A 24,206-nucleotide genomic window follows, 5' to 3' on the forward strand; every position below is an offset into this window, starting at 1 on the left:
TCTTGGTTTCTTATTCTTTCTTTATTCTCTACCTCTCTCCGTCGACTGACTTTTTAATCATTCTGTTCTTCATTTAACCACAGTTGTTAAAAATCACAGAAAAATGTCATACAAACTACACTTTAGTGTCATGTTGCCATCTTCGTATGTGCATACATGTACTATACAGCTATAGAAAAAAAGAGATCACTTTTAATGGTGGCCACCATTAAAAGTGGTCTCTTATTTTTTCCATAGCTGTAGATGTAGTCAAAGTGAATGTATATGTCAATGTGCATGTGTGTGTGTCTTAACCCCTAATGTATATCCATTCTCTTCGTTGTTTTAGATAATTAGTTGTTACTTTATCTAATCACATATCACAATATTGATCATTGCAAATAGAAGCCTGTACCATTACAATTTTCACCACCACAAAAATAAGACATCAGACCATATGGTTTTATTCTATCCACATTCACTGGATATGAGCAATTGTGCAATTGTGTGCTCTGATTGGCTACTCGATGACTAGGCTATCACCTCATATAGAGGATGTGCAGTCACGTGACCCGTCCATGTGTACTCCGCCATATTGGACAGCTTCAGGATTGTTTACCTTGCGCGAGCGTAATGGATCCAGGGAGTAATCCCCAAGAAAATTCAGAAAATACCCCATCTACATTGCGCGATAACTTGTCTAAGTTTGTTCAGCATCTTGAAGGTGATGTGAGGCAGCGTTACGTGGAAAAGTGTTCCAGGTTGGGGATTGCAGGTCCGTACAACTTGCCGCAATCCTTGTTCAGGGAAATTCGGAGCTGCGGTGCCAGCGATTTGCCCGGTCTGGCCTACCACGCGAATCGTGTTACACTGGCAAAGCCACAAGAGCCTGGAAGCTTATAAATATTTTGTTGCGGGATGGGTATCCCAACTATACCTCTGGAAGGTTCCGAAGAAGAATGTCTACTTGATAACCTCACGGGTAAGTGGCATTAAGACGTTTATCATAAAGAGACTATGCAGGACGTTTTATCGTAAGAATGTTCGAAATCTAAACTCAGTTCCAGATAATGACAGGGTTGTAAATATGTATGTTTTTGTCTGAAAAAAAAAAAAAAATCACAAATCACCGCTATCTTTATCTGTGCAGAATTATTATTCAGTATCAGATATAAATGTATAGGGGTCACAGATATGTCCAGCTTCTATATTCAAACAAATTAAAAAAATATTTTCTTGCACCTCTATGTGCCTAAAATAACATACATATTCTTTTTCAGTACTTTACACAATCTGATAGGAAGAACTTTATAAACAAGTTATGCATTTGTATACATATTTTATTAAGAACATTAATATTACACGTCCATGTGAAAACCAGTTATATTTTTTTTATCACAACTTGGTGATAGGTGGTGCAGTATACTACAATTCGGCTGGTAGAACTGGGGTACCAGTTTTCTCTTCACACAGCGGACACCCATTTTGCGCGTCTCTCCTCGTCTGCGGGGAATCTATAAAATGACAGGCCCTCCTTTTGGCCCTGTCTATTGGTACAACCAAATGCTGAACAAGATATAACCATTCTCGAAAGATCTACTCCCACACACTTGATAATTAGAATGGGTTCGTCTAAGTTCTATGCATGGCCATGCCGTCCAAGATGGCAGATAAACAAATATCACGTGACCTCGTGACGTCACGTGCACGCTCTCTATTGCTGGGGTTTCACATGATGTCACATCCGCCTCATTAGTTATTCAAAACTTTAGCTGGTGGTCTACCAGAGCTCAGTTAACAAAGCATTTGTACAGAGAAGGTGCATTGCTCACATGAAAAATGCTTTACGCTTGCGTTGTTTTAGGTTCTTCGAATCAATCAAACCGTGAAACTGATAAAAGTTTCTTCAGGGTTTCCCATGAACTAATAAAAAAGGGTGAATGAACACAGGATTTCACAAAAAGACCTCGAGAAAGGTGGCTTTTGAACCTCTCACTGAAATCGAAGGGAGTAGAGTCGAAGCATGCTCGAGTTTGCAGTGATCACTTGGTGAAAGGTTTGTATCTCCCTCTCAGCTATGTCCTTAGTGTTTTCCAAATACTTTTCTTGCTATGTGTCATTATTTTAAGGTACTTTTTTTAGTCATGAAGCGCTAAAGTCCCCAGCTGTTTCTTTGTTTACTCCTCACAAAGTCCATATGCATGCAGGTCGCGACAAAATTCTTACCCAGCCATACTGTTACAATGCGCCGTGATCACTTCTCCATCTTGTTTAACTAAGATCCAGGTCTTTAAAGGGGTTTCTGATTATCTTTGTGAATGATTTACCTGAGAGATCAGAGCCAACACAAGTGAGAATCAAGTCAAGTCAAGTTTATTTGTATAGCGCTTTTAGCAATAGACATTGTCCCAAAGCAGCTTTACAGAATCTGAATGACCCAAGACATGAGCCAATTTTATCCCTAATCTATGCCCAATGAGCAAGCCTGTGGCGATGGTGGCAAGGAAAAACTCCCCCAGACGACACGAGGAAGAAACCTCAAGAGGAACCAGACCCAGAAGGGAACCAATCCTCACCTGGACAACAACAGACAACATGACTATAACATTAACAGTTTTAACATGAAGTCAGTTTCGTTGATGTTATGTTTTCGTTAAACGTTATGTTTACTTCATTTCAAGCAAACTGTTGTTTGTTTACAGTTCAACTTGCAGCACTTCATTGTAAAGATGTAAATGAAAAGCTTAAAAAAAACCCATACTTACACGAACAAAAACAATACAAGATTCATTCGGCAGTGACTTGATAGCGAGGTCCTTTACCCAGCCACATACAAAAAAGTTGTAAGCCTCCATACTCTTCCATGCTTTCATCTGTTTTGCGGTGTAGAAGGACGTCTGCAACACCAGATAGTTCGAGATGTCGGGGAACTCGACTGAAGGGTAGTTTTCGAGATCGTATGACAAATCCTTCTTTCCCAGACTGTAGGGGTCGATTCCATTGCACATAGCAATCTTCTGAATATATCTAAAGCGAGCAGGCTTCTAGATTACGAGCATACTCACTCTGATAAGTTATTGCTAGTTGTTTGCACTATGGCAGCCGTTTCGGTTTGCTCGACCACCAGCTGTTTTACCCGAAGTGAAATTGCTAAGAAAAGTCTCATCTCATCTCATCTCATCTCATCTCATCTCATTATCTCTAGCCGCTTTATCCTTCTACAGGGTCGCAGGCAAGCTGGAGCCTATCCCAGCTGACTACGGGCGAAAGGCGGGGTACACCCTGGGCAAGTCGCCAGGTCATCACAGGGCTGACACATAGACACAGACAACCATTCACACTCACATTCACACCTACGGTCAATTTAGAGTCACCAGTTAACCTAACCTGCATGTCTTTGGACTGTGGGGGAAACCGGAGCACCCGGAGGAAACCCACGCGGACACGGGGAGAACATGCAAACTCCACACAGAAAGGCCCTCGCCGGCCCCGGGGCTCGAACCCAGGACCTTCTTGCTGTGAGGCGACAGCGCTAACCACTACACCACCGTGCCGCCCTAAGAAAAGTCATGTGACTGAAATCCAAGAATACCATGAGGAGAGAAAAACAAAATGGTGGAGCGCATCAAGTCCGGTATATCACTTTGGTATCAAGTATTTAAAAGAAACAGAAACAGCTAAAAGAATATAGTCCCCCCCCCCCACACACACAATATCTCCTGTTCCACACTCTAGCCCAGTCAGTGGCGGTAATGCACCTTTAAGTTGGTTTGCCAACCGCCAAAAAAATCTTAAAAGAAGAAGAAACTGGTGGCACGCATCACAGAATCAACCAAGGATGAAATGAAAACTCTACTCAAAAACAAAACTAAAAAAAAAAAGCAATAAAATATGGAATAAAATTATTTGATTGCAACATTTTTCAAGAATTATTATTATCGCATGTTTCACAAATTGCTACTGTCATTTCGCCAGTTTTTTTTTTTACATTGTAATCGGAAATTATTTTGTCCGATGTTTTGTATAAAGTTTTTATTTATTGAATTTGCTAAAAATAAAAATGCTGTCTTTTGCAAAAGCTAGTGAATGTGGATAGAATAAAACAGTTATTACACTCAATCTTGTCATACATGGCTTGTAGCCAACTCAGTGCTACATGCCTCATCAGCTCATAGATAACTTGATTTCGTGGAATAACTGTTAAATATATTCTTCGTACGTCTGTGGCCATCATTGCTGGTGCTAAAACTGGTGTAGACTGGCATGACTGAAAAAAAAAAGGTCACTCAGTCTCATTCGTCTTAAGTAAGTACTTTATCCTGAACAGGGTCATGGTGAATCCAGAGCCAGCTCCTGGGAACACTGGGTGCAAGGTAGGCATCCGCCCTGGATAGGACTCCAGCCTATTACAGGGCATCATGCACAGACATATTCACACTCATTCACAACAATTTTTTTTAGAGGTGGGAGGAAATTTGAGACCCCAGAGGAAACCCATGCAAACATAGGGATCACATGCACAGAAAATTCACATAACCCAAGTTTAGGATTGAACTGGGAATGGAATTGTGATCCAGCAACAAACAAAGTTATAATGTGAACAGTAAATAATAAATAGTTGTGTTTAGGGGTGTGGCTCTGATATCCTATCAGCTTAGCTTATTGTGCATTGGCAGCTTAGTGCAGTGACATTTTCATAATTGCATCTAAGTACATATACAGTATTATAGATCGCAAGTCCATATTTTTCTCCAGATGTATCTTTTTTGCATATATTTCATTGTATGATTTGTAATATATAGTACCAGTCAAAAGTTTAGACACCCTACTCATTCATAGTACTCAACTTCTCCTTGGGATTATTAAAGTATTTCTGATTCTGAGTTTCTGTATTTTGACTATTTTCTGCATTGTAAAACAATACTGAAGACATCAAAACTATGAAATAACATATGGAACATATATGGAATTATGTGGTAAACAAAAAAAGTGTTAAACACAACATGTTTTATATTTTAGATTCTTCGAAGTAGCCACCTTGATGACTCTTTGCACACTATTAGCATTATCTTAACCAGCTTCATGAGGTAGTCACCTGGAATGCTTTTCAATTAACAGGTGCCTTGTCAAAAGTTAATTAGTGCAATTTCTTGCCTTCTTAATGTGTTTGAAATCAAACAGTAAATAGTAAATAATAAAGATACAGTCAATAGCCCTATTCCACAACTGTAGTAATCCATATTATGTCAAGAACCTCTCAACTAAGTAAAAAGAAACGACATCCATCATTACTTTAAGACGTGACTTTTAATGAAGAAAAATGAAGAAAAACCATTGAATTAGGAGGTGTGTCCAAATTTTTGACAGGTACTGTCCATATTAATCACTTGATATGTATACAGTTTACTCATTTATCTCACTGGACATATCCTGCCATTTTCATAGGTTGAATAATTTTATATAATATACTTATCCCCTGTGATGACCTGGCGACTTGTCCAGGGTGTACCCCACCTTTCGCCCATAGTCAGCTGGGATAGGCTCCAGCTTGCCTGCGACCCTGTAGAACAGGATAAAGTGGCTAGAGATAATGAGATGAGATGAGATGAGATACTTATCCCCTGTGATGACCTGGCGACTTGTCCAGGGTGTACCCCGCCTTTCGCCCGTAGTCAGCTGGGATAGGCTCCAGCTTCCCTGCGACCCTGTAGAACAGGATAAAGTGGCTAGAGATGAGATACTTATCCCAAGCTCACTCTATTAAATATCAGATAAACTCAAATATATTCAAGATACTTTCACTTGCTAAGAAGATATAATTTTTTTTTGCATCACATTTGTCCTACAAGAGAGTGTCTTGAAAAGCGGTATCAGCCCTACACTGTAAAAAAAAAAGTTTTGAATTAAAAAAGTGAGTAACCTGGTTGCCTTAAACTTTTGAGTTCATTAAAGCTCATACAGTTATTAAGTTATGGCTGTGCCCAAACTGATAATTGCATCAGCAGTTTTTCTTTGGCTAATCGGACACAAGGTATGCCACCACTCTTGCCAGAGGGTTAGGTACCTTGCTCAAGGGCACTTGAGCCAGTTCTGCTGGTTCAGGGAATCAAACCAGCAATCTTTTGGTTCTAAAGCTGTTTCTCTAACCATTCAGCCATGGCTTCCCCCTCTTCATGTACTAAGTTAGCATAATGATGCAATCAAGTTGCACTCTGCTAACTTACTATATCAGTTTCAACAAACTTGAAATTTTAAGGCAACCAGGTTAATCACTTTAAATTAACACAACAAATTTTTTTTTACAGTTTATTTTCAAACCCACTTTAGTCCAAACCCATATGTACTTGTTAAACATGAAATACCAGACTTAAGGCCTGGTCCCACAATACTAATAACTACAACTATAAATAAATCAGTCCTCTACAGTTTATGTGGTTGGTGGCCACACCAGAACGATAATGACACCTATAGCCCAGGCCTGGGTGTATCCATATTGGTGAGATTACAACCCCGATTCCAAAAAAGTTGGGACAAAGTACAAATTGTAAATAAAAACGGAATGCAATAATTTACAAATCTCAAAAACTGATATTGCATTCACAATAGAACATAGACAATATATCAAATGTCGAAAGTGAGACATTTTGAAATTTCATGCCAAATATTGGCTCATTTGAAATTTCATGACAGCAACACATCTCAAAAAAGTTGGGACAGGGGCAATAAGAGGCTGGAAAAGTTAAAGGTAGAAAAAAGGAACAGCTGGAGGACCAAACTGCAACTCATTAGGTCAATTGGAAATAGGTCATTAACATGACTGGGTATAAAAAGAGCATCTTGGAGTGGCAGCAGCTCTCAGAAGTAAAGATGAGAAGAGGATCACCAATCCCCCTAATTCTGCGCCGACAAATAGTGGAGCAATATCAGAAAGGAGTTCGACAGTGTAAAATTGCAAAGGGTTTGAACATATCATCATCTACAGTGCATAATATCATCAAAAGATTCAGAGAATCTGGAAGAATCTCTGTGCGTAAGGGTCAAGGCCAGAAAACCATACTGGGTGCCCGTGATCTTCGGGCCCTTAGATGGCACTGCATCACATACAGGCATGCTTCTGTATTGGAAATCACAAAATGGGCTCAGGAATATTTCCAGAGAACATTATCTGTGAACACAATTCACCGTGCCATCCACCGTTGCCAGCTAAAACTCTATAGTTCAAAGAAGAAGCCATATCTAAACGTGATCCAGAAGCGCAGACGTCTTCTCTGGGCCAAGGCTCATTTAAAATGGCCTGTGGCAAAGTGGAAAACTGTTCTGTGGTCAGACGAATCAAAATTTGAAGTTTTTTATGGAAATCAGGGACACCGTGTCATTTGGACTAAAGAGGAGAAGGACGACCCAAGTTGTTATCAGTGCTCAGTTCAGAAGCCTGCATCTTTGTTGGTATGGGATTGCATTAGTGTGTGTGGCATGGGCAGCTTACACATCTGGAAAGACACCATCAATGCTGAAAGGTATATCCAGGTTCTAGAGCAACATATGCTCCCATCCAGATGACGTCTCTTTCAGGGAAGACCTTGCATTTTCCAACATGACAATGCCAAACCACATACTGCATCAATTACAGCATCATGGCTGCATAGAAGAAGGGTCCGGGTACTGAACTGGCCAGCCTGCAGTCCAGATCTTTCACCCATAGAAAACATTTGGCACATCATAAAACGGAAGATACGACAAAAAAGACCTAAGACAGTTGAGCAACTACAATCCTACATTAGACAAGAAAGGGTTAACATTCCTATCCCTAAACTTGAGCACCTTGTCTCCTCAGTCCCCAGACGTTTACAGACTGTTGTAAAGAGAAAAGGGGATGTCTCACAGTGGTAAACATGGCCTTGTCCCAACTTTTTTTGAGATGTGTTGTTGTCATGAAATTTAAAATCACCTAATTTTTCTCTTTAAATGATACATTTTCTCAGTTTAAACATTTGATATGTCATCTATGTTCTATTCTGAATAAAATATGGAATTTTGAAACTTCCACATCATTGCATTCCGTTTTTATTTACAATTTGTACTTTCTCCCAACTTTTTTGGAATTGGGGTTGTACTTCTGGAGTGATTTTTCCAGGCCTGGACCTGATCCGATAAAACATCTGACCAATCAGGTAACTGTTTCCATGTGACATTGTCTGAGCATGTGCTATTTTCCCTGGACATCTTTCTACATCCTTGTTGCATCATGAAGTCATGGAATATAGATTCACGGAAAATAAAATATAATATATATTATAATACAAAGCACAGATATTTTCTTCACAGATATGTGATTTTCCATGAAATATCAAGAGTACATTAATAAAGTAAACATATAAATGCAGGTAAGATATTTTAATTATGAACTTCGGCAGTCCAATTGTTCGGTAGTCCAATTGTTTTAGACTTCTTAATTTTTTATCCGTGATGCATTATCCATATGAAATTGGTAACTAATCTGTAATATACTGAAACATCCGTGACCAACCCGTAAATTATTAGCATCCGTGATGCATCCGTATCAAAATCTGTAACCACTCCATATTTTGTCTCATCTCATTATCTCTAGCCGCTTTATCCTGTTCTACAGGGTCACAGGCAAGCTGGAGCCTATCCCAGCTGACTACGGGCGAAAGGCGGGGTACACCCTGGACAAGTTGCCAGGTCATCACAGGGCTGACATATAGACACAGACAACCATGCACACTCACATTCACACCTACGGTCAATTTAGAGTCACCAGTTAACCTAATCTGCATGTCTTTGGACTGTGGGGGAAACCGGAGCACCCGGAGGAAACCCACGCGGACACGGGGAGAACATGCAAACTCCGCACAGAAAGGCCCTCGCCGGCCACGGGGCTCAAACCCGGACCTTCTTGCTGTGAGGCAACAGCGCTAACCACTACACCACCGTGCTGCCCCCTCTGTATTTTGTATGCTTTTTTATTACATTTCTGTAGTCCATGACCTACAGTATCTGTATTTTGTCAACCACCAGAGTGTGTACATGGGTTGTTTTGAAGTCCAAGCTGTACAGTATGACCTGGAATAATGTGGTCCTTCTTGGAAAAAACTTCCATGACTATTCCTAAGTTGCATGCATTTATTTACCTGAGTGTCAGGACCAACCGATATTGTAGTCCGGATTATATTTGTGGTGTGACTACTCCAGACTGGAACTAAATTCAGGCAGAGGTATAGTCATAGTTGTAGTTATTGTTATCGGTGTTGTGGGACCGGGCCCTTAGTCCCCCTTTGTTGTTATAAAAACCTCCATTCTTCTGGGGAGGTGTTCCACTGGATTCTGGAATGTGGCTGTGGGGATGGGAATGTGTGCTCATTCAGTCCCAAGAGCTCAAGCACTGATGTTGGGCGAGGAAGTCTGGGGTGTAGTCGGTGTTCCTTTCAATGGTGTTTAATAGGGTTGTGGTCAGGGCTCAAGTTCTTCAATGCCACTCAAGTTCTTCTCCACCAAGCTTGGCAAACCATGTTTTCATGGACCCTGCTTTGTGCACAGGTTCATGTCATGCTGGAGCAGCCATGTCATGCAGCAGCCAAACCTTACACCGTTACATTATACAAAGACATTCTGGACAATTGCTTGGGGAAGAACAACATATGGGTGTGATGGTTAGGTGTGCACAACTTTTTGGTCATATTCTTGACTTGCAAGTGATGTCAAAGCAAAATAGAAACCCATATTGGTTGGCCATATTGGCGGATAAACAAATGTGGGGTCAAGCGACATTCCATACTAAACATAGTCACGCGCGTGCAACTCTCTTTGTTTTTCCACTGCTTTAAGTGTTCTTTTAGGTATGCCATATCTTTGTGCTGTATATGGTTGTGGTCACAACAGTACTTGTCACCGTGGCACATTCTGATTTTTTATAATTCCATCTGTGATTCGGAAAAAGGGCCAGGAAAATCTGAGGCTTAGTACGGAGAGGAGATGAGCACTGCTGAACAACACTGGCAGGGCTGATCTAATAGAGGCTAAAACCAAAACAGCTCATATTTGCAGCAATCATTTTACCTCAGGTGAGATTCAAAAGCTTTCTCAATAATATCATGGAAGAATTTTATTTCGTGTTGCTAGAATTTTGTTATTAAATGAGCGTTCTCTTGTCGTGGTTCGCTCGGTCGTTGTTATAATTTTAACACCTGTATTACCATTTCGCTTCTAGGAGCGCCAGCAAAATTATACAATAGGAGCAATCCAGACTGGGCACCCACTCAGAAAATGGGCTATGTTTCGTCCAAGGTCGGACTTGATTCTTCAGCAGCCAAACCAGATAGAACGCGATATCTGGGTATTTGATGGTCGGTAGAAGCGTCTTATCTTCAGAAAAGTCTGACTTTTTAAAATTATATGGATCAAAAGCACACATATCTATCTTCTCTTTGTATTGAATCTTTGCTCGATTGTTCAAGTTGTGGCAATACTGAGAAAATTCAGCATTGTTCACAGACACACTTTCCGCGGCTGCCATCCTAGTTACTTTGTATATCCAGCATCATGGCGGGCACTCATGACATAGCACATTTTGATCATGTGGTTGCAAGTCATCTATAGTGTCCTTCAGTACTGGTACTTTTATTTCTGAGGACTAAAAGAGAAACAAAGGAAGAAGAAGAAGAAAACAATAAATCATGCTTGTACCTCAATGGAAATATTGCCTTTTGGCTGGTGTTTCCTCTTCTGCCACAGTTTCACCATGATAAGATCTCCACTGACTTAACTGCCTGCATTTCCTGTTTGAGTGAATCAAGCAACAGTCCAACACCAATAAATAAAAAAAACTAAGCCAATGGATTTAGTGTATCTGCATTATTGTCTTCTTTTTGTCTCATGCAGCTCAGCTCCAACACTGACAGCTAAATATTGCATAGCTTGCACTTTGTGTTTGTTCATATTGTTATTTGCTTCTCAACTTGTCACAGTTTGCTTATTAAGCATTAATAAATCAGTTATAAACTTGGCATGTGGCAACACTTATATTAAACATCACCACTGATTTTCCTTAAAGTCTCCACCTTAGGTGTGCATTGCAGGAATGAGTTTGTTTTAGGGGTGTCGGGCATCATGTTGGATGAGGAATTGAGGGGGGGTTTTCTCTGAGAACATGATTGATTGTCCAACAAAATATTGATGTTCCAGCATGGGCTCTCCGTCTTTCTCTATCCATTAGTCACAGTCAGATTAGGGCAGAGGGAGCGCCCACTGTAATTTTATGCAGTTTAGCTGCTGACTGCTCATGAATATTAAACAGCACCTGCATGGTGCTGCTCCTACAAACCACACACAAACACATTAGAGCATATGCTGTGGAGGTTTCATATTTGTGTGTGTGTGTGTGTGTGTGTGTGTGTGTGTGTGTGTGTGTGTGTGTGTGTGTGTGTGTAAAACCAGTGCTGAGGACTGCAGTATCATCACTGCTATGATGCAATATAATGAATGCTTTCATCTATAGTAGGCCAGTTACAGTCTGTCACAGAATTTTGAATAAAATATCAGTGTATTATCGCCGTGATAAGTTGCTTTAATTCAAAGAAATGCTTTGCTGTTTGCGTTTGAAGAGATTTGTGAGCTCTGATTAAATATGCTGCCTGGTGAAAAAAAAAAGTCACACACTAGAATATTTGATTGGACCACCTTTAGCTTTGGTTATGGCACGCATTCACTGTGGCATTGTCTCACCAACATTATGCAGCGTTACAGCATTTATTTCCATCCAGAGTTGCATTCATTTTTCACTGAGAGCTTGTCTTGACAACGGGAAAGTTGAATGACTTCTCCAGCACATCCCAAGGATGTTCAATGGGGTTAAGGTCAGAACTCTGTTGTGGCCAATTCATGTGTGAAAATGACTCCTCATGCTTCCTGAGCCACTCTTTCACCTATCTGAGTTCTAATTTTATGCCCGTGCCATCAGGGAAGAAAAACTCCACTGACATGATAACCTGGTCATTCAGTACATCCAGGTTGTCAGCTGACTTCAATTTATTGTCATATTTTATTTTTATTTTCAAATATTGTCAACATTGCTGAGCCTCAACCTGACCAACCGAAGCAACCCCAGATCATCACACTGCCTCCAGAGGCTTGTACAGTAGCCACTATGGATGATGGGTGCATCGCTTCATGCACTGAAAAAAAATGGCCTGTTAAATTAACACAAAAAAATCTTGTACATCGGTTGCACTTATTAAAATCATATCCATTAAGACCAATTAAGTCATGTTCAGTCAAACAGAACATGACTTAATTGGTCTTAGTGGATATGATTTTAATAAGTGCAACCGATGTACAAGATTTTTTTGTGTTAATTTAACAGGCCATTTTTTTCAGTGTGCTTTTTCCTTCTTTCCCTGCCACACACATTGCTCTAGAATCAGGTAAATCTGAACTCATCAGACCACATGACCTTTTTCGATTGTTCCAGAGTCCAATCTTTATGCTCCAGAGCAAACTGAAGCCTTTTCTTCTGATTAGCCTCACAAACAAGTGGTTTTCTTATGGACACACAGCTGTTTAGTCTCAATCATGTGAGTTCTTGTCACACTGAGTGTGGAAATTATCTTACTTTCATTATTAAATATAGCAGTGAGTTCTACTGTTGATTTTTTTTTAACAATTCAACTTCACCAAGCATTTTATTGATCTCCAGTCATCGTCAGTCAAGATTTATTTCCGACCACATTTCTTCCACAAAGTTAACAGTTCACCTCTGTTCCAAGTTTTAATGCAATGGAAAGTTCTTAACCCAATTCCAGTAATTTCAGCAACCTCCTTTGTTGTTTTCTTTGCTTGATGCAGGCCAATAATTTGACCTTCTGAAACACAGTAACATCTTTTCCACAACCATAGGATACTTGTTCTGATATGTTTTTAAAGAAATGAAAAGCTACTCACTGCATCAATTAGGGAATTAGGGATAAAACAATTGCTGCCAGCTGAACCATATTAATCACTGCAGTAATTATTCAGTCAAAGTCTCTGAAGTATTTGCTTATTTAAATCCAAATTGCAACATTTTTTTGGCCAGGCAATATATAAAAACAAGGTAATGTTAACCAATTTGTCCAAACAAAAGCTTTGGTCAATTCTAGTCATAGGTGAATTACGGTAAGAACCACATCCTTCAAAAGGCCCTAACTTTGGACCTAATTTTAACTGAAAAAATAAACTATTTGTAGGTAGGCACAATGCATGCAATAACTTTACACACAATATTAATTCACTTACTATTGTTTTGCACATATACAATGAACAGCAACGAACAGCTTATATCATATATAATATGAAATACTTATTCACAATTCACTCATATATCAACAAAAAGACAGGTAGGATTGTTAGCCAGCTAAGAGACCAAGAATGTGACGCTTTTCATAACTTGCATCAAATTCTGGTCTGGTGAAGAAAATTTTGGGATTGTCCACATCAACAAGGAGGTTGTACTGTATATACTGCTTTCCTCTAATCCTGAGGTAACATAATTATGTATCTCAGTGAACACCTACTTTCTGAATAGAAAATTATTTGTGCTTTGGTCTGGGAAAACCAATCAGATGTCATCAACTGGCAAACTGGCAAAAAAGACAATAACAAAACAAACAAACAAACAATTATATTGAATCAAAATAGTTGGCAGTGATTCATTTACTTTTTAAACTTGCTGAGGCAATCTTCCTGCAAAGATTATGTTGGGTAAGGAATCTGTGTAACAAATGCATCATTAAACTAGAAGGACATGTGGTAGCATGCATATCTTTGCCAAGTCGCATGTTATCAACATCAAAATCAAATGACTTTAACCTAGGATAATACTAAAGCTGTACACCAAATTTAATCAAAATCAGTTCAATACTTTTTGAGTTGTGCTGGGAACAGACAAAAAACAAACAAAAAAAAAAACCTGGATCTGCATACATATCTGGATTTGCATCAAAATCTAATCAATTGTTCCTTGGCTCAGGACCCACCTTTCCTCAAAATTTCATCAACATCTGTTCACTACTTTTGAGTTACATTGGGAAAAGTCAAGCAAGCAAACAAACAAACAGACAAACAGAGGCGAAAACATAACCTCTTCCAACAAAGTTGGCAGAGGTAAAAACAGTCAGTCTGTTTAAAGCAAGATTGTCTTTCAATTTCATAAAATCAGTGAAATTTAGTTCCCTCTGAAATTTGGTCATTGTGATATACAGTATGTTTATTTCTGTAATATCTCACAAAATATCAGGCCATCCTGTGGCTGGGAAGTTATTTAATTTGAGGGGATTCCCAAGCAAGTCATGTGCATGAAATCGCTTGTCAAAGATGGGACCAAGTCACACATGTGCAAGTCTCAAGTAAGTCTCAAGTCTTAACCTTCAAGTCTCAAGTAAGTCCCAAGTCTTTTTTGTCTTGGGCAAGTCAAGTCAAGTCAAGTCACAGGCTATGTCAAGTTAAGTCAAGTCAAGTCCTATAATAAGTCAAGTCAAGTCCAAGTCAAGTCACCTTAGGCGTATTGGCGTAATTTTAGCAGCAGAATATGAATTTAATAAATTGAAAAGGCAATACATAAGTAAATGTCAGTAAACATCCCTGGCACATGTGCCCAACCTGTTAAATATTTGCATTTTAAATACTCATGTTCTGTAAAATACATCATGGAATAAAACAAAACAGTAATAATGTCACAAAGTTATTTATGCAATCTTTTTACTGCTTTAACTTGTTATAAGTATTATGTTTCATAGTTCACTCTCGCCTGCACAACAGATTACATGATGCCTTGCATCACAAATTGCAGGTCTACACACTACTGCCTCATTCATTAATTTTTATATTTTATTTATTTCTGATCAGTGATGGGAATAACAGCAGCCGCTACTAACACCTTTACTTGATCCAGTAACAGGCCATCATAGGCTACGTTTACATTAGACCATATCTGTCTCGTTTTCTTCGCGGATGCACTGTCCGTTTACATTAAACCGCCGGGAAACGGGAATCCGCCAGCGTCCACGTATTCAATCCAGATCGTGTCAGCTCCGGTGCTGTGTAAACATTCAGAATACGCGGATACGCTGTGCTGAGCTCTAGCTGGCGTCTCATTGGACAACGTCACTGTGACATCCACCTTCCTGATTCGCTGGCGTTGGTCATGTGATGCGACTGCTGAAAAACGGCGCGGACTTCCGCCTTGTATCACCTTTCATTAAAGAGTATAAAAGTATGAAAATACTGCAAATACTGATGCAAATACTGCCCATTGTGTAGTTATGATTGTCTTTAGGCTTGCCATCCTTCCACTTGCAAGTGGTAAGTGATATGCGCTGGGATCACACACACAGCGGCTCAGTCCCGAAAACACAGCTTGTTCACTTCACTCACGTGCTCTGTGAGCTGCGCAAGGCCGGAGTGCGCATCCTCCAGAGGGCACTCGCTGTTCAGGGCGGAGTGATTTGGAGCGCAGGATGCCTGCGGAGCCGAGCGTATCCGTGTATTGGTATTGCTGTGTGCACGCAAATCGTGTATTGGTGTTGCTGTGTGCACACTAATCGTTTTAAAAACGTTAATCTGATGATCTGCTGATACGGTCTAATGTAAACATGGGCTAATTAATTATTAGGGATGCACCGAAATGAAATTTTGGGGCCGAAGTCGAACACCGTGTCTAATGCCGTACACACTATGTTTAATGTAATTGTACACCCTGAAGTTTAAGAACAGCAAAGGAAGATGAAAAATTCAGGGAGCTGTCTGTCTCATTTTTCACAATAAAATAAAACTAAACAATATATAAATAAATACATATAAATAGTAAATGCAAAAATTAATGAAAAAAACACCCCATTATGGTAGCCTACTCATGCAGAGAATTGGCATTCTGTTATGTGCGTAGTTAAAAGAGGGTAGGACGACACCTTGGGTTAACAGGGGCATGAGCTCCTCCAATCTCTAATCACGTCAGGTGAGATGATTATTATTAATAAGATACATGTGGAGAAACCTGAAGTGACTTCGATGTATGTTTGCGCCAGTAAAAAAAAAAAACCCAAAGGATAGAGAAATGTGTCAGACATAATTTAGGTCTCAAAAAGAAGACCTGTTCACCCGTGCAAAAGTGACATCATCTTACCCCATATGACAAGCTCCAGAGGTGTGTGCAAAAGCGCTCTCTCGCTCTCTCCCTCTCCGAGGCTGCCTCAGCCTGTGCGGAGCGGGGACATATAGAACGACTTTGGCGCGGGAGTCTTGGTTCCCGCTATAATAGATTGTTACTCAAATAAATGTTAAATGAAATATGCATCCCGCGCATTCCTTTCCACAGGAACTTTGCTCACAACGTTTCGGTCGTGGCTAATGCACTGTCCTCCTTACCACAAGTGCAACGTTTCGGGAACAATACGGAAAGGACAGTGCGCGGGATTCATCTTTCCTTGAACGATTACCCGACTTTTTAAATTACCTCACTGGGAAATATCCAATGCACCTCTTCAGTTACAGAGTTGTGCTCTCTAAATTGTAGTCATTCAAACCATTGTTTTGGCGGCCTGGTAGCCTGATATACTAAATGTAAATTCATGGTTTGGATGACTGCACAATTTATTTTCGTAACACTGTGTTACAGCGGGAACCGAGACTCCCGTGCACAGTCAGCCTATTTTGCAGAGTTTAGTATTGCTGCTAGCCTGTATTCAAACAGCGAGAGGCATGCCGGTGAATCCAAATCATGGCGCTTTTTTCAATAGTGCATGATAGGCAGTGGGACGGAGTTTTCTTTTCTTTTTTGATCAGGTAGTGTGACGAAAAAAATGTGCAGGTTGCTGCACTGCTATTTCAAATGGCTATGATAAACTCCCCTGCCTCTATGCCCTATGGACAGTCTGGCTAATGTACACAAACACACTTACACGAATTTGTACTGCTCATGAACGTGTACATGTTCACAAGCTGACCATTAGCTTAACCCTGAAACAGAACAACAGGGTAGGAAGCTGCTTATGTTATTCAGCATCACGACTGCAAAGTGCACAATCAACTTACTACTACTGATATACAATATCATTAAACTTGACGTAACTACATTGCTTACCAGCATTCACATAAGAATTTCACAATAATAAACTGAATCCCTAGCTACATCTGCAACGGCTAAAATCCTCCTACCACTCACTCTCGTGGCTAACATTGGCTAACGAGGAGTTTAGCTGCTATCACCAAATAACAACACATTAATAAACTTACTGGGCAGAATGGATCTTCAAATGCCGGACGAAATTGGAGGTCGTGGTCTGGCTGTCAGAAATCGTCACGTTGCAAATCTTGCACTGCGCCGTTCATCGTTTACCTTCTAGGCAGTAGCCCTTGAAGCCGAAAGTGATTACTCTTGGGATGGCTGACATGATGATATGATGTGAAATCTGTGAACACATCGTGGCATGGGGCGTGCCAGTATATAGCCCACGCAGAGAGCGTGCCTGATGGACAGGGCGGTGACAACGCAACGGCAGTGCAATCAAAATTACTGAAGTATGTGCATATTACATTTTATTTTCACAATAAAAACACGATGGAAATAACACTCAAGTCACTCAAGTCATCGTGTGTCAAGTCAAGTCAAGTCCCGAGTCTTAAACTTCCAAGTCCAAGTCAAGTCTCAAGTATTTTCATGTTTTGTCAAGTCAAGTCACAAGTCATGAAAACAGTGACTCGAGTCGACTTGAGTCCAAGTCCCCAAGTCTCAAGTCCCCACCTCTGTCGCTTGCTTCACACAGTCATGCAGACAAGTCTGTGTGTGCATGTGCAGGTTTACCTTCTTCTTCCTCTTTTTCTTCTTCTTTTGGGTTTTATGGCAGCTGGCATCCACAGTGTTGTGCTACTGCCATCTACAGGTTTACCTTGACTGTGTGCTGACAGTTACATCATTCTGTTATTAAATGAACAGTTGATCACACTGAGATGCTCGCTGACCACCGATATTTATTAGTTTGGTCCTGTGTTTCCTTTCCTTCACAACATAATGTCTTTTCTTCTTACTTTGTTACTGTAGTCTGTCTTTCATGTTTCATTTGCGTCCTCCGTTTTTCTCTCCTGTTTCAAATTTGTATCCCACAATGCCTTGCATGAACAGGGAAAGCCCACCACGTGATGCATGATGTAGTATCTTGAATTGGGTCATGGTGAAGCAGGAAAAAATAGTGGAGAATTTAGGGCCACGTGGCCCTAAATTAATTAATTGTTCTATTAGCAAAAAAGAATAAAATTGGAAGTCTGTGATTCGAATTCAGTAGCTTTTGGTTCAGTAAACAAAAATAATTGCGTGTCAGGGAAAATTCTTATGACCTCAACTTAAAAAATCTGAAAGGCAGTCTAGCTTTAAGGATATATAAAATCATGCTAAGTATGATTTCATCAAACAATGAATGTCACATTTTGATGAAGTTGTTTGATAGTTATATGGCAAAATAAAGGCTTCTTCTGCCGCTGCTTTAGCAAACCGGACATATGATGAAAAAGTTATGTGTACAAGATTATCTACCTCCCTTTTAATTGGAACAGTACAGTTTAAGAAGCAAGAGAATGCAATGTGCTGGTGTGAACCTTCCATGACACACTTTACCAGTTACAAACAATTATTTAGATAATTATACAAATAATTAAAAGCTGAGATTCTAATTCTACAGATTTATAACTCAATGCATCTTGTGTATGTATATAAACATCATGGTCCCTAAAGGCATATCACCATAGCTCTGATGAGAATGACTCTAGATGTGATTTATTTAAGCTTAATTATTCTGTAAAGTCACAATGCCCCTCTCTCATTTCATCTTTATTTCTCTCTTTTCCTGTCACTAGTCTTTCACAGAATGAGATATGGCCAGCTTCCTCAGTGGAAGGGCAGGGTTTTGTTAAGCACTGTTGCGCTTGAGCATTTTATCGACAGCTAGGTGTAAAAGTATGGAGTGCATCCTCTTTTATTTAGAGTATGAGTCTCCTCTAATGGAAATGGTGTCCTCTCTTCTCTCCTCTCTCTCTCTCCCTCTCTCAGTGTCTTTCAACAGAGAAGTAATGACTATGTATCCCCTGCTGATTGGTTGATGTATGGCATTATTCTAAGAGATGCTTAACTCACATAAGTCTCCCTACTGGAGTTTGGATGAAGCAAAGAGAGAGAGAAAAGCAGAAAAAAGACATAGAGGACAGGGGAGAAATGAAAAGAAAACTGGTGATATTCCTTTGTGTTAAAGTGTTTATGTTGCTTTTGGATGAAGGCCCAGGCCTTGGCAGACTAATATTACAACACATTCACACAAGCACAGCAACATGGTTTATCAGAATATCACTCTGCTGCTGGAGAGAAATATAATAGCTGCAGTGGTGGCTGGTGGTGATATTAGATGTGAGGGCTAAAATATCACGTCTATCGAAAGCAAGGCAATGAAACTGTTCGGGTTGAGCAATGCATTATATCACTATGTCTCATGATCATGAGGTCTCGATGGCATAATTAGAGTGAAGTAGGGCCGTTTATTACAGACACACACTCTCTCTTTCTCACAGACACGCACACACACAAATGCAGATCAGATCTATCGAGCATTTAGTACAATGGTGCAGTGGTTCACACTGTTGCATCACAGCAAGCAGGTTCCGGGTTTGAACCTATTGGTTGGCTGGGGCCTTTCTGTGTGGAGTTTGCATATTCTCCTTGTTCAGGTTTCCCTCAGGTGCTCCAGTTTCCTCCGAAAGTCCAAAGATACGCAGATTAGGTCAACTGGCTATGTGATAGACAGCAACCTGTCCAGGGTGCACCCTGCCTCTTGCTCAGTGTCACCTGGGATTTGTTCATCTATGACTCGCAATGAAAGAAAGAAAAGAAAGAAGAAAGCACAACTTTATTCATCACACACTTGTGAAATTCCTTTCTGCATTTAACCCATCTGAAGCAGTGAACACACACATGCACACACACATACCCAGAGCAGTGGGCAGCCATGCTAACAGTGCCCAGGGAGCAGTTGGGAGTTAGGTGCCTCGCTCAGGGGCACCTCAGCCCAAGGCCGTCCCATATTAACCTAACCGCATGTCTTTGGACTGTGGGGGAAACCAGAGCACCCGGAGGAAACCCATGCAGACACGGGGAGAACATGCAAACTCCACGCAGAAAGGCCCTCGCCGGCCGCTGGGCTCGAACCCAGAACCTTCTTGCTGTGAGGCGACTGTGCTAACCACTTATACCACCGTGCCGCCCAATGGATAAGCAGCATAGAAAATGGATGGATGGACTGTCATTGATGGTCTTGGATAGAAAAATTCAGCCCCAGCCTTGCTTCTTCATACCATTCTGTGTATTTTTTTACAGCAGTTTGTGGTGCTGTTCTTCTTGCTTCCACAAAAATCCACTTTTCGACATTTATTAACAGCAAATAATCTGCCAAAAATGAAACCTCACGCTGATATCCTGCTCTCTCATTTATACCAGCCTTCCCTGAATATTAAGCTGCTGTTGCAATTTGTTCAAAGTCTAAAGCCAATGTATATCTAATCAAGTTGGTCTAAAGAGGATAAAAACATTCAGAGCAAATAAGATTATATCAGCTCACACTCTCATTTTGTGATTTGTTTGCATTATTTACTGCAGGACCAGAGCTGGGAAGCTAAAGCCTCACTCACAACCCACCGTAAGTGTTTTGGACACGCACGGGTCGCAGGGTTTGGTAGCTCGCAGCCGTGCCGCAGGGTCGTGATGAACCCAGGGGAAAGTTTGGGGGAGGCATACAGGCAAAGTACTTGTCAAGTACAGGTTGCACACCTGACTTCCTCGAGGCCTGGGAAAAATTGCACTGTTAGCCTGTGGAAAGCGTATCTCTGACGCATGCGATCAGTGTGTGTTCAGTGAGTGTGGAGTGTGTGAGACTTGCATTTTACCAGTTTCCTGCGCTATGAGTTCGGGCCGCACTTGTGAAGCGTGTGTGGCACATGGGATTAGCATGTTACAATCACTCATAACTTGCCTGTGATGCAAGCCAGGAGTGGGTATAAAACCAGCGTGTCTGCAGCATTCTGCATCTGTCTTTCGACTGAAGAACATTGGATATTTTGTGGGAAAAAATAAAAAAATTTCAGTTTAAAGTTTAGAAAATGGGACCCAAGAAGAAGCGAGCAAAAGTGAAGTAACCCAGCCTGAAACAGCAGAGGGGGAGGAGGAGGAAGAATTTGATGATGATGGTAGCAGCACCGGCGAGCCCTGCACGGACAAGGAGAAGTATGCCTTCAAGCCGGCAGAAGGCACAGCGCCCCGCCAGAGGTATTTTCACAGGTAAATACACATGCTTTAAACATTCATTTCAGTATCTATATGCTTATGTAATTAATATTATATATGCTGATTTTCATGTGTGTTTTAGCTAACAACGCCCAGAAGTGAGGACATTGCAATCCCATCATTGCTGTCAGGCCATTGTGCCATGATCAGTGATGAGGACAAGGACATCCCGACATCCCATCCCACCATTCAGCAGGAGTAGGAGCAGGACAGCAGCTCGGAGTCAGTGTGTGTTTCAGTGCCCAAACTGGGGCTATTTAGTTGGGATTTTTTACAATGTAATAAAATGTGTTATTCCCTTATACTCATGTTTAATTATTTGACATTTGCATGGTAAATTAAACATATACTCAAATAAAAACAGCAAATGAGTTGGTCTTCTTCCTTTCTACAATGCTACATGCTACACAATCGGTTCCTTGGTTCCTCCCCAATATATACAGTATACCCAGAGTCTTGCCCCTCGTGTTGCATGCGCTGTGTGCAGGTCGCATGCGCTGCGTCTACACCATACATAGGGATAGAAAGTGAGATGCACTTCTGTCTTGTGCACCGCACAAATAGCAAGTGTGGAATACTTGTGTAGTATTTCTGAGGCATGTCACTCATACAATGACCGTGCGTCACTCATGCGTCTTACTGTCATCGCAAAAAGCCCCTACTGCTGCTGCTGACTTGGTTCAGGTGTACAAAAGGAATATGGGTCCTGTACGTAGTGCACAGTAAAATCCCCAGTGTTGAATTAACACCCAGAGTGTTGATTTAACACCCTACTGTGTTTATATATGTCCAATTGGACACAAATGAACAATGAAAGTGTTAATTCAACACTGGGGAATTTGCTGTGTGTATGCATTCTTGATTTGTCGCAAGACCCATAGAATTTGCATGTGCAGGACCAAAAGTCTCCACAGGCAGTCTGTGACCTTCTATGGCCCTGAACACACGCAAGTGTCACGCAAGTCTCAAGCATGATTTTGCCAATTTTTTTTTTTTTTTACATAGACCGCCCGTAGCAGCACGAACAGTGGGTTGTGAGTGAGGCTTAAGATTAACACTAAACTTTTTGCTGACCATGTTAAGAGAATTTGTTTGCTGAAGTTTTTTTTTTTTCCCTCCACAAAGCCCCAAAATTCACCGAACACTGCATCACGGAGTTACATAATTTCTCTTATTGAATAAAATTCAGTTTCCTTAGAAGCTGTTGAGGTTTAATAGAACACACCAACCTGTTTTCTATCTTTCTCCAAAACCAGAGAATCTCCCTGTATATCACTCGTGTTTACTCCTTTGTGTAGTTTCTCTTTCTGCTGTTGGCTACATGAAGGAAGACCTGTATTACAAGACACAGCCCCAGAACTCATGAATATTTGATTCCTCCTATTATGCTCCAATGTAGCTTTGTTCCAGTCGGGTTTTGGGTCCATTGTTTTCATTCATTTTCTCTCTCTCTCTCTGTCTGTCTGTTTTGCTGATGTCCTTGAACTAAAAGTTACCTGTGAGCCAATGGCCACTTGTATGGTTTTGAGCTGCCAGTGATAAACACTGCCAAAAACCGAGCAGGACAAGCTTCTAACATTCTCCCTACACAGCTTTCCTTCCTGATGTTGAGTTTCATAAATGTGGAACACTCGGTTATTTGTTAGGTCTGAAGTTGGGCTGATTTTAAAGGCAAGGAATGAGATGTTAAAGTTGCAGGGGGAAAACCCCCAGCCCTTTTATTCTCATGATGCTCAGCTTGAACGCTGCATTCATCCATCTTTCATGACACCTTGCTACTGTGTTTCTCTCTCACACATACCGTACATACAAATACACATTTGTCCTGCCCAGAGGAGGACAAAAAGCCCATTTTAAAGAGGCACTGTAGGCTAATCAGTCCACAAAATGCCTATGAGACCATGACCAGTATTGGATAATCTCTCTCTCTTTCTCTCTCTCTCTCTCTCTCCCTCCCTCCAGAGCCTCAGCTGAAAGGCATCGTCACACGTCTATATTGCCGGCATGGATTCTACCTCCAGATGTTACCAGATGGCACCATGGACGGCACAAAGGACGAAAACAGCTCCTTTTGTAAGTTTTTGTAAACTCAATTATCATGGAAACACAGCTGTTCTCTTCCTAAGAACACATTCTTACACATCATTCATCATATCACAAACAGTTAATGGAGAAATGGAAGTGTTGAACCCTGACTCACTGTGTTCACCTATAGGGATCAGTAAAAAAAAAAAAACAGTTGTGGTCAGAAGTTTACATACAGTGACATGAATGTCATCTTGGATATGAATGTTATTGCAATATTTGGGCTTTAAGTAAATTATTTGAACTGTTCTTTTTCTGTGGCAGAATGTACAGCATACATCTTTAAAAAAAACACTAGAATTTGGTGCACAAGTTTTAATTTGTTTGGGTTTTCTGAAATCAACACAGGGTCTTAATTATACATAGAGGGTCAAAAATTTACATTCACTCACTTCAATTATTAATTCAGAGGTGCTGAAACTTCCAAAATGTCTCTTATCTTGCCAAGGCCTCTTAACTTCCTGTTAGTAATCATGATTGACTACAGCTGGTAGCTTCTCTTTGCCTTCATAAAAAGAGTTTGTTTACAGCACTCATTGGATTGATCAACACACAGTAAAATAGGAAAGTCCAAGGAGCTCAGTGCAGATCTGAGAAAGAGGATTGCAAATATACACAACTCCGGAATGTCTCTTGGAGCCATTTCTAAACAACTGCAAATTCCAAGATTAGTTTGCCATGCCACTTTGCTTGGCAAAATGTCAAGGTGAGGGTGACCCCAACTGTCAACCTCAGCTGAAAGGAAATTGGTTTGGATGGTTAGGAACAACCCAGG

At 40.6% G+C, this 24,206-nt stretch overlaps 1 protein-coding gene across 1 annotated transcript in view; it reads left to right on the top strand.

Annotated features, from left to right (window-relative positions):
* fgf11a (fibroblast growth factor 11a) overlaps positions 1 to 24,206 on the top strand; it is a 184,376-nt gene that overhangs the window by 85,495 nt on the left and 74,675 nt on the right. Inside the window, exon 2 of the mRNA XM_060927258.1 lies at positions 23,309 to 23,419. Coding sequence (XP_060783241.1) covers positions 23,309 to 23,419 — 111 coding nt within the window. The remainder of the gene's footprint in view (positions 1 to 23,308; positions 23,420 to 24,206) is intronic.

This window comes from Neoarius graeffei, chromosome 1, assembly GCF_027579695.1.
Source record: "Neoarius graeffei isolate fNeoGra1 chromosome 1, fNeoGra1.pri, whole genome shotgun sequence".
Lineage (NCBI taxonomy): Eukaryota > Metazoa > Chordata > Actinopteri > Siluriformes > Ariidae > Neoarius > Neoarius graeffei.